Consider the following 16462-nt stretch of genomic DNA (forward strand, 5'->3'; position numbering starts at 1 on the left):
TTGATTAAAAATATTTTTCCAACATGTTTGCCAAGGTACAAATGTTATTACCAATTTAATTTTTTAATATGAAAGATGAACAAATTCAAATACTTGCCTACGGAGCTATTATATTAATTGCATTCCATTTTATTTAAATGAAAATGAAATGAAATGTAGATTTTGTCCTGGCTCATCTATTGCTATTTTGGAATATAGCTCCTGGCATATCACTTAAAGGACATTTCTTGATCTAGAAATAGCTGCACATTTTTGGATGTATGTAATGTTTATTCTGTTTCATCAAAATGACCCATTTTCTTTACAGAGGAAATGGATCCTTATTTGGCAACTATTCTGGCTATCCCTTCAGTAAACTTGCCCACTTCGACTTTCCTTTCCTCGGCTCTTTCTGCTGCTGCAGTTCCTGCTACAGGAAAGGCAAAGCCAGGTAAAGAAAAATCAGCCAAATCCTTACCGTCTGCCAAAGTGAGTTCCCGTATGACATTGAATGTATCACCTGAAGAATCTTCAATGCAAGAAGAGAAAAAGGTATGAATATACTTCATAGAATACAATCATAGGGTCGGAAGGTGGCCTGGAGGTCTTCTAGTCCAACCCCTTGATCAAGCAGGAGATCCTATACCATTTCAGACAAATGGTTGTCCAGGCTCCAGTGATGGAGCACCCACAAGTTCTGAAGGCAAGCTATTCCATTGGTTGATTGCTGTCATTGTTAGGGAATTTCTCCTTAGTCCTAGATTGCTTCTCTCCTTGGTTAGTTTCCATCCATTGTTTCTTATCTTGCCTTTTGGTACTTTGGAAAATAGTTTGACCCTCCTCTTCTTTGTGGCAGCCCCTCAAATATTGAAACACTGCTGTCATATCTCCCCTAGTCCTTTTTTCACTAGACAATTCCTGCAACCATTGTTCTTATATTTTATTCTCCAGTGCCCTAATCATCTTGTTGTCCTTCTCTACCTCTTTTCCAGAGTCTCAACATATTTTTTATATTGTGGTGATCAGAACTGGATGCAGTGTTCCACATCTTATTAAGGCTTTGTAAATCAGTACTAGAACTTCACATGATCTTGATTCTATCCCTCTATTAATGCAACCTAGATTGCATTGGCTTTTTTTTGCTGCTGCCGCACACAGTTGACTCATATTTAAGTGATTGTCCACTAAGACTCCAAGATGCCTCTCACAGTTACTGGCATTAGGCCAACTTTCATCTAGTCTGTAGCTATACAGTTGGTTTTTCTTGCCTAAATGTAAAATATTACTTTTATCTACACTGGATTTCATTTTGTTAGATAGGGCCTAGTGTTCATGTCTGTCAAGTTCTTTTTGGATCTTGAGTTTGTCTTCTGGGGTGTTGGATATTCCTACCAGCTTAGTGTCCTCTGCAAATTTGATTAGTTCCCCTTCTATTCCCTCATCTAGATCATTTCTGAAGATATTGAAGAGTACTGGGCCTAAAATGGAACCTTGGGGTACCCCACTGCTTACTTCCCTCCATATGGATGTAGTTCCATTGAGGATTACACATTTAGTACAATTGGTCAGCCAATTACAAATACATCTAGTAGTGGTGCTGTCTATCTCACATTTTTCTAGCTTATCAAGAAGTAGCTTGTGGTCTACTTTATCACATGCTTTACTAAAATCTAAGTATACTATATCCACAGCATTTCACTGACCCACTAATTTAATCACTTTGTCAAAGAATGAAATAAGATTTGTTTGGCATGATCAGTTTTTGATGAACCCATGTTGTCCTCTGGTTATAACTTTGTTTGCTTCTAGGTGTTTGCAGATTTGTTGCTTGATTATCTTTTCCAAAATCTTCCCAGGCATTGATGTCAGACTGATTGGTCTGTAATTTCCTGGAACTGTTTTTTTCCCTTTTTTGAAGATGGGAACCACATCTTTTCCAGTCCTCAGGTAGTGCCCGAGTGTTCCAAGAACTTGAAAGATATGTTTCAATGGTTCTGAAATCACATCTGCCAGTTTCTTCAGACCTCTGGGATGTAGTTCATTAGGACCTGGTGATTTGAATCATTCTAGAGCGGACAGATGTTCTCTTACCTTATTTTTGCATATTTTAATTTGCTTAATCTGTCCGTTACAGTTCTGTTTTTGGTAAGTTGAGTAGTGGTTGTTTTGCATGAAGATAGATGCAAAGTATGAATTAAGCAATTCTGCTTTCTCTCTACTGCCCGTTACTTTTTGCTGTCTTCTCCCATTAATGGACCTATTGTTTCGTTGACTTTTTATGAGTTGAAAGAAACTTTCTTTTATTGTTTTTGACATTTGTTGCAAGTCTTACTTCGTTCAAAGCCTTAGCTTTCCTAACTTCATCTTTGCAGGTATGGGCTATTTGTTGGTATTCTGCCTTAGTTATGTATCCTTCCTTCCATTTTTTGTACTTATCCTTTTTTTCTCTTAGTTGGTCTGAGAATTTTTTGTGCAACCATGCTGGCTTTTTCTTGTTTTTCTTTTTTAGCGATATTGAACTGGATTGAACTTTTATAATTGTACTTTTCTGAGTTTCCCAAGCTTCTTAAGTTGATGTCCCCTTTAAGATTTTCATCCATGGGATCCTTCCCAAGCTCTCTCTGAATTTGTTAAAATCAGCTCTTTTAAGTATAAGATGCTGGTTTGATTATGTTCTGTTGCTTGTGTCTGTTTTATATTGAATTCTGGTATGACATGGTCACTCTCCCCTAAAGTTTCTGCAACTTCAATCCCTTCTATCGCTTCTTCTCTGTTTATAAGAATAAAGTCCATTTATACCTGTCCCTGTATTTGCCTCCTCTACCTTTTGGGTAATGGTTGTTAGATAGGTCAGTCAGGAATCTGTTCAATCTCCCATTTGTTGTAGAGTTTGTCTTCCAGTTGATGTCAGGGTAGTTAAAGTCCCCCATTACTACTGTGGTATGTTTCCTACATATAGGTAGTCCTCAACGTACCATCACAATTGAGCCCAAAATTTATATTGCAAAGTGAGAAATTTGTTTTGCCCCATTTTGTGACTTTTCTTTGTTAAGTGAATCACTGCAGTTCTTAAATTAATAGCATGGTTGTTAAGTGAGTCTGGTTTCCCCATTGACTTTGCTTGTCAAAGTTTGCAAAAGGTGAACACATGACCCCGGGATACTGCAACCATCATAAAGTGAGCCAGTTGTCAAGCATCCGAATGTAAATTACATGACCATGGGGATGCTAAAACGGTTGTGTGAAAAATGGTCATAAGTCACTTTTTACAGTGCTGTTGTAACTTTGAACAGTCACTAAGTGAACAGTTGTAAATCAAGACTACCTGTTCATCTATTTCTTCTGTTTAGTCAGGTGGCCTGTAGTATACACCTGTGGTAAGGTTCTTTTTTCCTTTTATGTTGACCCATATGCATTCTAGAAGGTTTTCATCCTTTGTTGTGTGTCTGCAGAGAGGAAATAGTCTGTAACATATAATGCAACTCCACCTCCTCTTTTGTTAGATCTGTTTCTTTTGAATAGTTGTATCAGTACATTCCAGTCATGAGTTTCATGCCATCAAGTTTCTGTAATGGCAACTATATCATACTTGCACTCATTTACTAGTATTTCAAGTTCATCCTGTTTATTACCTAAACTTTGAACGTTAGTGTATAGGCATTTACACTAACATTTACACTAAGTGGCTGATCCTGGGTATGCTCCCTACATCCCCTACTTTGCATTTGACTTTTTCTTCTGTTTACTCTCAACCTCCTTATTTGATTGGTTGTCTAGTGGTTTTTGCTTGGAAATATGTCCTAAAGGTTGTGAAAATTGGTCACCCTCCTCCTTCAATTTTAGTTTAAAACCCTTCTGATAAGATGAGCCAGTCATTTTCCAAATATATTCCTTCCAGATATTATGAGTAGATTTGGCATCTGTGCAGCAAGCAAGATATGCTCCCATTGGCATAGTATTATGACTGATCATCACAAATTAGGCTGCTCAGCAAACAGTATAATTTTGGCCTCCTTCAGATTATTAGTTACAGCTCCTTACATCTTTTTCTACAGCAGAGAAGAAGAAAACTTGTATATTTCTTATGAAATATAAATTTCATAAATAAGTAGACAGATAATTTATTGGTTGATTAGTCTTACAACCATATCAAATATAAAATGAAAATAAAATACAGTATATACGTCCAAGGTAAAATAAATAAAAGGAGATACAGTGATAAAATATATATGTGTTAAATACTAAAACTCAATATTCAGGTAAATACATCACCCAATTTATTCAATATAACAAGTCCTTTGGTCAACTGTCTTAATCATAAACTTAGCAGTTTTGTTCATGATGTATAGATTAGAACCCAGGAGGAAATAAGACAACCTGCCATTCAAATCCCAGTGGGCTTTGAATTTCAAGTAGGGATGCTAAGTATTTAAGCCTAAGAGGGGCATATAGTTGACTATCAAACAAAACAAGAGCAATTCTTTTTGATAGCTAAGGCACTGCATATACATGTTTTCTCATGATATTGAAGATGGTGGAAGCTCCCATAGTTGACCAACTGGCTATAGAATCCAACAATTCAAATCTGACTCTAGTATACACTGTTCTTGAGAAGTGGGTCAAACTCAGAAATAATTTTTGACAGAAATTATTCAAATCAAAAAATAGTTTTGTTCTTAGCCAACCAACTTAAAGATCTATTTAACTCCTTGTCAGTTTGAGTGCTAATATCTAGAATGAAATAAGTAAATAAAATTGCTAACCACAAGTGTATATTAACATTTTGTGCTTTCTTTGCTCTCCACCAGCTATAGAATGGATAGTTCGCTAGACAAAAATCAGATTTTCCTACTCAGAATTCCCAATGATTGAGGAAACGGGTTTTTAACAAACATGTTGTGGGGAAAATAAGAGAAGGACGATGTGTTGAATATGTTTCCCACCTTGAGTTAATTGTAAAAATAATAAAGGTGGGATACAGATAAATAAATAAAAATAAGCTTTGCAGTCAAGCAACTATACCAAGTTACATTTAAATATTTTTTTCAAAAAAAATATTACATTAACAAATACTTAGAAATTATGGCAAGCAGTTTGACAAACACAGAATCTAAAACCAATAGAAAATTATTCTCAAAATATTTAAGTGCCTTTGCTAACGCTAAAATTAAATTAATACTTGGCAAAAACTTTTCAAACTGATTTTATGTACTAGTGCACTATTCTATTACTTCTTAAAGCTGTTTGGCACTGTGGAGAACTGAAATGTTTGTAAGTGCTTTTAAATACATTGGCATTTTCTGCTTCTTTTGCATATTGTAGACAGAAAGAAATGAGCCAGTCCAAACACAGGCTGTTCCTGAAACTCATATTTTCAATACTTTGAACGTGTCTTCTCCCAATGGATTGGTACTTACCTTTATTGGTCAAAAATTCGCAGGTTTGTTGAATAAACTTTTTTTTTACAAAAGAAATTGTGCTGTTGATGTTCCATCAGGTAATGAAAACTCTTATGTTACTTCCTGAGTACACAAGCTTTTCAGTCCACACAAAAAGAAAAAGCAATATTAGCTTTAGTGGCTAAAATATCCTTTAGTAAGCATATTGAAGGCAAACAGAAAATATAGTAAACTTAAGATGAACCGGGATCTACTCAGGTTTTTACTTCAACTATATAGGGATGGTGACATATTTTCTACTAAAGCTCTGGATGGGAACTTACCCCAGTTCAGCTAGAATGAATTTACATCTAAGTATATCTGAATCAGGGAAAATTCACTTTTTAATCTTCTAAATCAGACAGAATTCTGGGATGGTTTTCCCCTGCAATTAAAAAGGTCATATCCATTTTATTTTTACAGCATATATACATGTTCCCATAGTGTACTTAATTGTTTAACTTCCCAGAGAACTTTTTAAAAATATGAAGCACTCTGTTTTCAATCTTTGATGCATCAGTTTCCCTGATGCTGGCTTTTAAATGAACTGGCTTTCAAAATATAACTAAGACTTTCAGCAAGATATCTGTGTCAGAGATACTTCTTTAGGTTGCAGATTTAAGATTGAGAAATGCTGAATAGTAGTTGGACTCCATTTGATGCTACCATTCCTGCTGCTGAAAAGACTTGATTTGTTCCTAGTACAGTAAAATCTGTGGTGGCATTCTGTTCAGTTTATGGTAACAAGTAGAGCTAATGAAACTAATGGTAAAGGTATTAATTTGCAGGATTAAAATATATATGAATAGATCATTTGTAGCATTACATTTAAATCATTTGAACTGCTGCCTTTTCTCTCTGACTAACCTTTCATACAAAGAGGTATAAGCATAAATTTGGGTCAGTATCTATATTGTTCTTACTGGGTTTCCAGTTTTGACATTTTGTAACATTGGTGAGGTCCACAAGTTTCCATAGACAACTGTTACTATAACAATTTTAACTGATTAACAAAAATGTTTTGCTATGTAAAAGGTGAAGAAAAAGGAGAGAAAGAGAAGAACGATGATGAAGAAAGCAAAACAGATGAGACTAAATCAGGTGAAGTCAAGCTGGAAGAAATCAAAACAGAGGACAGCAAAGAAAAGCAGATTCAGCCCCACGAACCTTTAGCTAAAGACAGTGGAGACAAGACATTCAATGCTAAAGCCAGTGTTGAATCTGGAGCAGATCTTACTGTCAGGAATGAGACTGCCAGTGACAGCAAGGCTGAGATGGAAACAGAGGATAACAGTATGGTCAAGGAATCTCCTTTTGAAATATTTATTAGGCAGAGCTATCCACAAAGAGTAAAACAGTCGCAACTTCACAAAACGGTGAAGAAACCAATAGAGCAAGAAGTATCCAGAGTAATAACACGACAAGGGACTGTTGTAAAGTACATGATAGATGGATCCACTCAGGTATACTTATATTCGTTTAGCTTTGAATGTAAAATTCACTTTTTATTACTGAATTAAATCCCGACTGAATCATAACACCCTAATTAAGGAGACTTCACCTCAAATTATGACAACCTGTGTTTGGATATATATCCCTGCATGTTATGTTTTTTTCTGTATTAATTATTTTTCTCTTGGCTTAGATGCACATGGAGAAGCCACTGTGCTTTGCTAATATTTTCAAACGGTTTCAGTCATTTTTCAGTATGAAACGTAGCCACTGAGGAAGTTTAATTATTGAGTAGATTTGAAATCTATAGAACTGTTTCATCCAAATGTAAATATAAGTCTGTAGAAATGTTAAATCCAAGTATAAAACTTTGTTGAATTCTTTACACGTTTTGGTCATGTTTTTTTTTATTTGAACATAGTACTGTATCTGCTGTTCTGCATATCTTTGTAGCTGATCATGTTTTGCTTTGCTGTTTTTAAGATACTCTTTGCTGATGGCACAGTGATTAGGAGTCCTGATTCTGGCCCTGTGATCCCACCTCCACCTGCACCCAGCACACCTCATACAGAGATCACACCAACTCCGGAAACAAGCAGCAAAAAAAGCAGTAAGTCATATAGTCCAGGACTGAAGAAGAGGTTGAAGTTGAAGAAGTCAAACAAACAAACAAATAAATCTTATTGAGTAAAATAATATAATGTTGTATAATTATAGTGCTTTGTGTAATATATTATATAATTTATATCACATTGTTCTGTAGGGCATCCGTAATGCAAAGAATCATATTCAATATTTGTGCCTTTATAAAAATAATGTCACATATTCTCAAACAGCAGTAAGATGCATTTATCCAGTACTATTCCTCCTCAAAGAAATAGACTGACAGCTGAAAGGATTAAAAAAACCCTAGATACCTCAAGAATCCGTGGAAACAAATATTTTCGTAAAAGTCCATCTTGAGTCTGGAAGTCAAATTCTTCCAGATCAGAATCTAAACTGTCTGTGAAAAATAATGATTTTCTTTTTTTGCTCTTGATTTATCATGGAGCCATAGGATTCCATGGAGCTGAAAATCTCTGGTCTAAGTTATGATTTTCTTACAAACAATTTCTGTGTCTATATCCTTTACTTTAGGAATAGGTATGCTTTAATGAAAAAGAGTTCTGTATTTTGACAATCAAAGAGTAACCATGAAGGAGTAAGTCTTCCACATTTTGTGGCTAGATAGTTATTGGAAAAATACATGCTGGCACTTTAGCTGTCCTTCACACAATGAAGTTCTTAGAATATTATCCAAGTGTATGAATAAATGTTATTTTTTCCTGTTATTTTCTAGGAAAAAATACTAAAGGTCTGCTTGCAGGAAAAAATGAAGCTATTGAAACAATTGCTCAAGAACATCTGCCTGAGCCTGAACAATCATCCACTGATGCCTTTGCTGGCACCTGGATAACGACTACTCCATTAGGCATTCAGATAGGCACCAAGGGAACCGAAAAGCTTGACCTGAAACCACTCTTGTCTTACCAGGCCACTGATCCAGTTAATGGAACGGTACTATTGCATTATTCTGATTCCTTTATAAGTGATACAATCCATTTTCACAATTTAAAATATCAAATTACGTTTCCAATGTTTGTATTAAAATATTCTGACATGTTTGTTGAGCATTTAATCCATTTGTGACACTTCATTAATAATTTCCTATTCTAGGTAATGGTAATGAGAGAAGATAAAGTATTAATCGTGGAGAAAACAGATGGATCCCGAATAGTAGATCATGCCGATGGCACCAGAATAAGCACCCTCTTCCAGGACTGTGTAGAAATTGTTTCTCCTAATGACAGTGAAGAAGCAGGTAGATAGTAGTAGATAGTAGTATGTTGATAATTTCAAATACTTGTGGCTTTAATTTCTCATTACTTTATTATATTTCTAAAAATATAAATGTAATCACTTTTCAGTGATTAAGTGCAGCTAGTTCATTTCTTTATATATATTCTTCATCTAAAATTGAGGCTATATCTAAGATTAGTCAACAAGAAAAATTCCTGGCTTTTCACTTATTCTTGCAGATGTGGTGCATAAATAAATCACATTGAGAGCTATAGCTATTACGGTTCTTCGTAGCAGCTTTCTTCGTACTATGCTTTTGCCAAATATTTATGATGATCAGATTCTCTTATTTGCAACATGCAGAACCTAATGGTGGGCAAAAAACTTCCAGTTTCATTTAAAATTAAAGCTGACAATTATTAATTTGGGAACTCCTTTTTTCCTAATTTTTTTAAAAAAATATTATTAAATATCTTCCCCCATAGCACCTCGCAAGTATGTGGCTGGGAGGTAAGCAGGGAAGTATTTCAGTAAGATTAAAACATACAAAAATGAAATATACTATAAAACAATCAAATACTATGCCATATTTTAAATCTTTACCACATGGAATCACATTTGACATTTTCCATTTTGCACCTATAAAGAAGCACACAAAGGCTGAAAATAAATATACTTCTTCAATTTAGAATTTTTTATTCATACCTTATGTATTTTCCATGATGCCTCAAAATTGACATATCCATGATTTCTCATAAATTAACAAATTCCAAACAATTTACATATATGATTGCACATGAGGTTCATATCTTTAAAACCTAATTTTCTTCTCAATACCTTATGGATAAAAATATAAATATTAAACAAGAAAGAGACAATCAAAGTGCAAGTCCAAATAATATATATTAAAGTTCAGGGAAATCTGATTATTTTTTTCTTTCATATTGTATATTCAATAATCCAGTCCTAAATATAGTAAGTAAGTAAATAAGAAATATTGCTGTAACCATAGATTGTAACATAGAAATGCCATAAAACACAATAAAACCAGTGCTTTTTTTCTATAAAAAAAAAAAAAAGGTGCCGGAACTCACCCACATCATACAACCCGCCTTGCCTACCCTACAAGGTTCCATCCAAAAAAGGTGCCGGAACTCCGTTCTGGGCGTTCTATGAGAAAAAAAGCCTTGAATAAAACTATAGAGTAACAAATGTATTAGAATCTAAAAAGGTCATAATACAGTAAAGTCAAAGTTACAACTAAGAACTTAAATATTTCTTTCTAAATGACAGTAGAGCAAAAAAGTAGCAACTTGTTTGCTGACAGCTGGAAATATGTCTACAAAGGAGATAATTCAGTTTTTCAAGGTCAGAGCCCTTGAGTTCATTTACCATTTGACCCTGATTTGATTGAAAATGAGGCAGTGGAAAATATAATAGATAATGTCCTCCACTTGGCCAGCACTACAAGGACAGAGGTATTGTTTGACAGGGAGCTTACAAAATCTTCCTTCAAAATATGTGTGGGGCAGATAAAGGGATGTTAAAATCTTTCTCAATGAAACACTGGTTATGTTAACTGGGTACTGGAGAGGTTTCTGTGTGTTTATAATGATAAAATCAAGGTGAAAAATTACACTGGCGTTTTTATTAGCATTAGCATCCTTTTCAAAAAAAGGCAATTTAATATTTTCTCTGCTCCAAGATCTAAGTTCTCCCAATGGCGGTAAGGAATACATTTGTAGAATGGGTAACAAAAGTTCTAAATATATGTTTTTAAACTATCCCAAGCAATCATAAAATTTGGTGATTGCTTATTGCTATTTTTTAAAAATGCACACTCTATATCTCCCCAGCCATCTGCCCACTCTCACAGGCCCAGCAGCAGCCTCCCCACCAGCCCGACCATGCTCAGGCTGCACCTCCTCAGCCATCTGTGCCTGCTCCAGTTCCCATCATTAACAAATTGAACAAATGAGAAGTTCTCCAAAAGCATTATTTCATCACAGTATTTCTCTCCAAACGATGGACTATAACTTCAATAATTCTTGATCATTTGGATTATAGGCCAAAGAGGGATACAGTTAAATTAGCCTTTTTGAAAGAGAACTTTTGCCTTCTTCCACAAACATACTTTGTTCAATATAAATGCTTTTTTAAGATGAGTTGGTTTTTCTTTCATAGACAGTTACCCTCAAACCACCACAAGGAAGGTGAAATGCATGCGTATCGAAAATCCACACTTTGCAACAGTCCTAACAAACTCTGAGGACAGCACTTGTTGTGCCATTTTTGCTGATGGCACTTCAATTATATCCAAGCCACAAGGAACATATCAGGTTAGTCAGAAATTAAGATCTGTCAAAAGTTTCACTCTTTTTATTTCAGAGTTCAATTTATCTCAGTGCTACCAATTTAAGTAAAAACAGTCTAACCATTACTATTGACAGCAATTATATGCACCTGAAACTAATGCTGGAGAAATGATTATTCTAGAAAGGGAAAAGCACAAAAAAAAGAGTGAGAGTTATACCAAGTAAGTAATCACTCCTGATTACAGTCAGGCTTCCTATAGTGCGGTGATGGCGAACCTTTTAGAGACCGAGTGCCCAAAAACTGGCCCCGCCCCCGCTCCATCCCCCGCTCCGCCCCACCCCACCTGCCCGCAGGGCCACTCACCGCCTCCAGGGCCTGCCGCAGATCGCCCAGGCAGCCCAGCAGCGCCATGGCCACACCCTCTGCCCGCGCCCCGCAGCATCAACTGTGCGTGATGGGGCGTGAGGGCAGAGTCTTGTCTATGCTGCCTGGCTGCTATGTCCTTGGCTGCGCTGCTCCACATGGGCCATGCTGGGGGGCGACTCTCCTCCAGGGGGGCTGCTGGTGAGGAGGGGGTCACAGGGGGAGGCAAGGCTGGGGCAACGGCATGTGTGCCCACAGAGAGGGCTCCAAGTGCCGCCTCTGGCACCCATGCCATAGGTTCGCCACCACTACTATAGTGCCTGATAGATACACTCCTCTTTTTATAATACTAGATTTCTTTTTAAATGCCATATTAGGAGGAGGTACAGTAGCCTCCAACATAGTCTTTATTTGCAAGAATGCTTTTAAGACAGCTAGAAGGAATATCTACTGAATATTTATATTGTATTTGTACAGTGTATTTATATAGTTTTTCCTCCTTTTCATTTTAGCCAACTTGATTGTCTAGGTATAGTGTATGTTTTGCCACTGGTTTTGTTTGGACCTGATGTACGTCTTGTTTGCTTATTCTTGTGTAATATAGTGAATCTTTCTCTGAGTTTCACCAATTGCCTGCTGTGAAGTAGATATTTTTTAATTTGGTACTCCAGAAGCGGTGAATGCTCCAACACTGGACAGCCATTTGTCCGAAATGGTATAGGTTTCCTGCCTGAGCAGGGGGTTGGACTAGATGACCTCCAAGGTCCCTTCCAACTTTATTATTATTATTATTATTATTATTATTATTATTATTATTATTATTATTATTATTATTATTATTATTATTATTATTATTATTATTATATCTTTGTGACATTACTTATTTCTGAACCTCATAAATTTGAAGTAGATGTTGGAGCATAAAATTAAGTGCAAACTAGTAGTTTTGCATGGTAAAACTCGGATGCCATAATCTGTTATCCATAAACTCACAAATACCTTATATTTACTTTAGTCTTACTAGTGCGTCTTTTTAAAAAATGATATTTTGTGACTAAGGGCACACATCATGGTAATAGTTCTGTCAGACATCCATAATATTCTTTTGAATGTTATGCACTCTAGAAAGAGTGCAGAAAAGAACAACAAAGATGATTAGGGGACTGGAGGCTAAAACGGTTGTAGGAATTGGGTATGTCTAGTTTAACGAAGAGAAGGACGAGGGGGGACATGATAGCAGTGTTCCAATATCTGAGGGGCTGCCACAAAGAAGAGGGAGTCAAGCTATTCTCCAAAGCGCCTGAAGGCAGGACAAGACACAATGGATGGAAACTAATCAAGGAGATAAACAACCTGGAACTAAGGAGAAAATTCCTGATGGTTAGAATAGTTAATCAGTGGAATAGCTTGCCATCAGAAGTTGTGGCTGCTTCATCATTGGACAGCCACTTGTCTGAAATGGTATGGGATTTCCTGCTTAAGTAGGGGGGTTGGACTAGAAGACCTCCAAGGTCCCATCCAACTCTTGTTATTCTGTTTTTCTATTATTCTGTAAATTGCAAATGTGCTCACTAGTTACAAATATTAAAGACCTCTGAAGCGTTAAAGACTAAGATATGTTTTCTGAATTTCTTCCTTTATTATTGTGGTAGATTTTACCCATAAACAAAGGTTCCCTCTTCATCGATGAAAATTACTCTGCAGTTTACTCGCCAGAGGCATTTGAAAAAAATGAGAGTGAACTGTCCAGTGATGAGAACCAGCATGTAGGGAAATATATTATGAAACACAATTCCAAGATTGTCTGTGAGATGACAGACCCCGCAGGAAATATTTTCAAGGTAAAATGGAAAGGTTAATGTTCAAATTATTCAATGCTTTTTTCTATGTAATTTGTTTTTAAAATTCTTAATGGATTAACTATAAATTGTGATGTATTTAAAAATGCTTAACTTGAATACCATATAAATAAAGATTTTTTTTCCCTTAAGGATACATTTTGCTCCTGGATAATCAAAGGTTTATTTCCCCTAGGCCATAACTGATATTTCATCAATTTACAAATCTGAAATATAGACAATTAATATACCCAGGCCAAAATTACTTGAGGTAATCTCATTCCAGAAATTTCAGAACTGATATATTGTACTCTGCATTTGCAGCTTTATTTGGTTTAAAAATATAATAATTTTAATATTATCTATTAGCACTGGAGGAATGTTGGAAAGAAACCACTTTTTGCATCTTCTCCCACCCAGCAACAGCCAGTTACTGGTATTTCTCTGCCAGTCTAATTGTGAGCCGATTCTAGCAACTAATTCCACATCGGACACAAAATTGGCTGATTAGGGCTTCATCTCATTCTCCAACTCTTATTAACGTTCTCCTCTGGATAGTTAGCTTCTCGCTATCCCAATGAAGCAAGGCTTGGATGTTACTACAGCAGACTGATGAGTCACCTTGTGGGTTATTTGGCCCTAATAAATTCTCAATTTTAGGTCGAATGGTACTTTAGCCATTGATTGATGATGAAGGCTCAGTCTTTTGATGCTTTTTGCCTTTGTATTTGTTGTCATGCTTATGCTTAGTTTTTGGGCAAATTCTTTTTTTACCATTGTTATTGCTGACATTTCCCATCTTGGTCATAGAAGCAGGGAGGAGAGAGAATGGTTGCAAAGTCTGGAATCAAATAGTAACCAATCCAAATATTGCATGATTGTGGTAGCTCTGTATGTTTATATGGAAGATGCTTCTATGTGCACTCTACCAAAGTAGGCAGAAGGATAATTAAGAAAAAGCATTTCTTTTGTTTTGCAGGTCATGGCTGATGGTATCACATCTACATTCATTCCTACCATTGATATTGAAAGCAAAGTAACTGAACCCACAGAAATTCAGATTCCTGTAATATATGGGGAACATGCACCCAGGTATGTGGTGCATAAATATTGTGGGCTTAATTGTATTTGTCAAGTAATTCGTATGGAATTTTTTGTTTAATTTGCTTTGCATAATTGAACTGATCTCATTTGTGGGAACGATGACCTAGATTCTTCATTGTCCATGCGGATGGCTCAGGAACTGAACTCCTCCGCACCAAAGATACAGAAGAATATCTGGCCATGGCATACGGTCATCCCACTATAACTGTTCTTCAGGAGGCAATACAAGAATGCCCAGGTAAGAATGCACCATTTCACAGAGATATCTCTTGTTTCTCTGAGCCTGACTTCAGAATTAGATTTGTGAATGTTAATAAGCAAACGTTAAAGCAAGGTAAATGTTGTAAATGTATATATGAATTTAAGAAAAATTCATATGCCAGCTTCACTTCAAAATTAGTTTTAGCCTTTACATGATTTTCAAATATTGTTTTTTTTTTTAATATCACAGAAATATATCCTGTGGTTACATGGTTGTATGAGTATTTTGAAATTTTTCTGAGATGTAATTATAAATACTTGATACTCTTCTATGAGCCTTCTATTTGTTTTAGGAAATGTTCAGAAAAATAAAAATATAAATGTTTTTGTACGATATGTATTCTGTAACATAGACTACTGTCCAAGTAGTTTTAATACCAGATAGTATTAAAATCTAGTTTATAACTATTCTTTTCCATATTATATATTTTTTAAGGCTTGAAAAGGGCAGAGTGGTATTGAAAAACTGTAAGCGTTTCTGAACTGGGAGGACTTATTGACTTTGATTTTAAAACATATTTATATTATTTATCTCTAATAATAAGGACAACTAGCCTCATACAAATATTCCACAGTACAAGCAGCTATTCGTATATTATTGTGTTCCCAAATTTTCTCTCATCTTTCAAAACAGGAGTCTTAAGCATTACTGTTCTTTGCCCTTTGACTGAAGTATCTCAATGGATAATGAAAAAAGACTCTGACACCATTGTTCCTTACAATCTCCAATCCAGGGATTGGGAAAACTTTCCTCCTGTGGAGGTAGGTAGTTTTCACATCCTTCAATATTTGACTATGATGTGACACTTTTGATCTGTTAAGTGACACTACATTATCTTTTCACTTTTTGTCTTTGAAGCCCTGTACCCAGCTGCATCTGTAGGGATGTGTCTATGTCAAAATCTGCACGATAGCGAGTATGATATTTGGATCTGAGCTTTTCACCTTTTGTGTATATGTTGACATCACATGCAGGCACAAAACGGATAAGGATTGTACTATGACATCCCACTCTGTCATCTTGTAGATTGTCACCGCATCCATGGATGCTTCTGCCCATTTCATTGGCATCTGGCCAGCTAAGAAGCTTAATAAGTTAAATAAACAAAGTATTAGTTTTTGACAAATTCAGAATTTTAATCACATTATAATTTACAAGAACAAAGAAAAACCCATAGGAATATACAGTGATTTGTGCTAATTTTCTTTCGTTCCATTAGTAGTGCAATTGCATATAAGACTGTGAAGAAGAAAACAAGAAGAGCTCAGTCCTTCTTACTAGTGGTGTCTAATTCTTTATTTATCTCCCAAGAACCATTCTTTACATTTATTCGAACTACATAGAAAACACATTTTAATGTACTCACGATTACAACATCATGTAACAATTTTGGTCTCAAGAACATTACAGGTAGTCCTTGCTTACTGTTCACTGTATGCAAGTGAATAGTCACTTGTTCACTGACTGTTCAAACTTACAAGGATGCTGAAATTAGAGAACTACAACCAGTCCTCAAAGTTGTTTGCAACCACCTTGACACATAAGGGCTATTTGCTATTGATCAAACTGCTATAGCTATTGATCATCATTTGCAACCTTGACAGCCAGCTTCCATCAAGCAAAGTCAGTGGGAAAATCTGCAAGAAGTCACAAGTTATGGTCACATGGCATTTGCAATTTACAACCTGTGGTGCTTCACTGAACAGTCGCAACTGGAACTGCCATCGGTGTAACCACATGACATCACGCATAATTACTGTGCCGCTTAGCAATACATTTTCCAATTCCACTATTGCAGTAGGTGAGGACTGGTTGTAATTTTAGTTTTCTAAATGTACTTACATTGAGATATAATTCCTGTTCTGTAAATA

At 35.8% G+C, this 16462-nt stretch overlaps 1 protein-coding gene across 1 annotated transcript in view; it reads left to right on the forward strand.

Moving 5' to 3' along the window:
• The window catches only part of SPAG17 (sperm associated antigen 17), a 118082-nt gene that overhangs the window by 71300 nt on the left and 30320 nt on the right, over positions 1-16462 (forward strand). The window contains exons 25-35 of the mRNA XM_029283757.1: positions 308-531; positions 5302-5419; positions 6453-6880; positions 7353-7479; positions 8209-8426; positions 8586-8730; positions 10893-11047; positions 13040-13228; positions 14205-14317; positions 14437-14567; positions 15225-15352. Of these exons, the coding sequence (XP_029139590.1) occupies positions 308-531; positions 5302-5419; positions 6453-6880; positions 7353-7479; positions 8209-8426; positions 8586-8730; positions 10893-11047; positions 13040-13228; positions 14205-14317; positions 14437-14567; positions 15225-15352 (1976 nt within the window). The remainder of the gene's footprint in view (positions 1-307; positions 532-5301; positions 5420-6452; positions 6881-7352; positions 7480-8208; positions 8427-8585; positions 8731-10892; positions 11048-13039; positions 13229-14204; positions 14318-14436; positions 14568-15224; positions 15353-16462) is intronic.

Source organism: Protobothrops mucrosquamatus, unplaced genomic scaffold (assembly GCF_001527695.2).
Source record: "Protobothrops mucrosquamatus isolate PMUCROS unplaced genomic scaffold, P.Mucros_1.0 scaffold212, whole genome shotgun sequence".
In the NCBI taxonomy this organism is placed as follows: Eukaryota; Metazoa; Chordata; class Lepidosauria; order Squamata; family Viperidae; genus Protobothrops; species Protobothrops mucrosquamatus.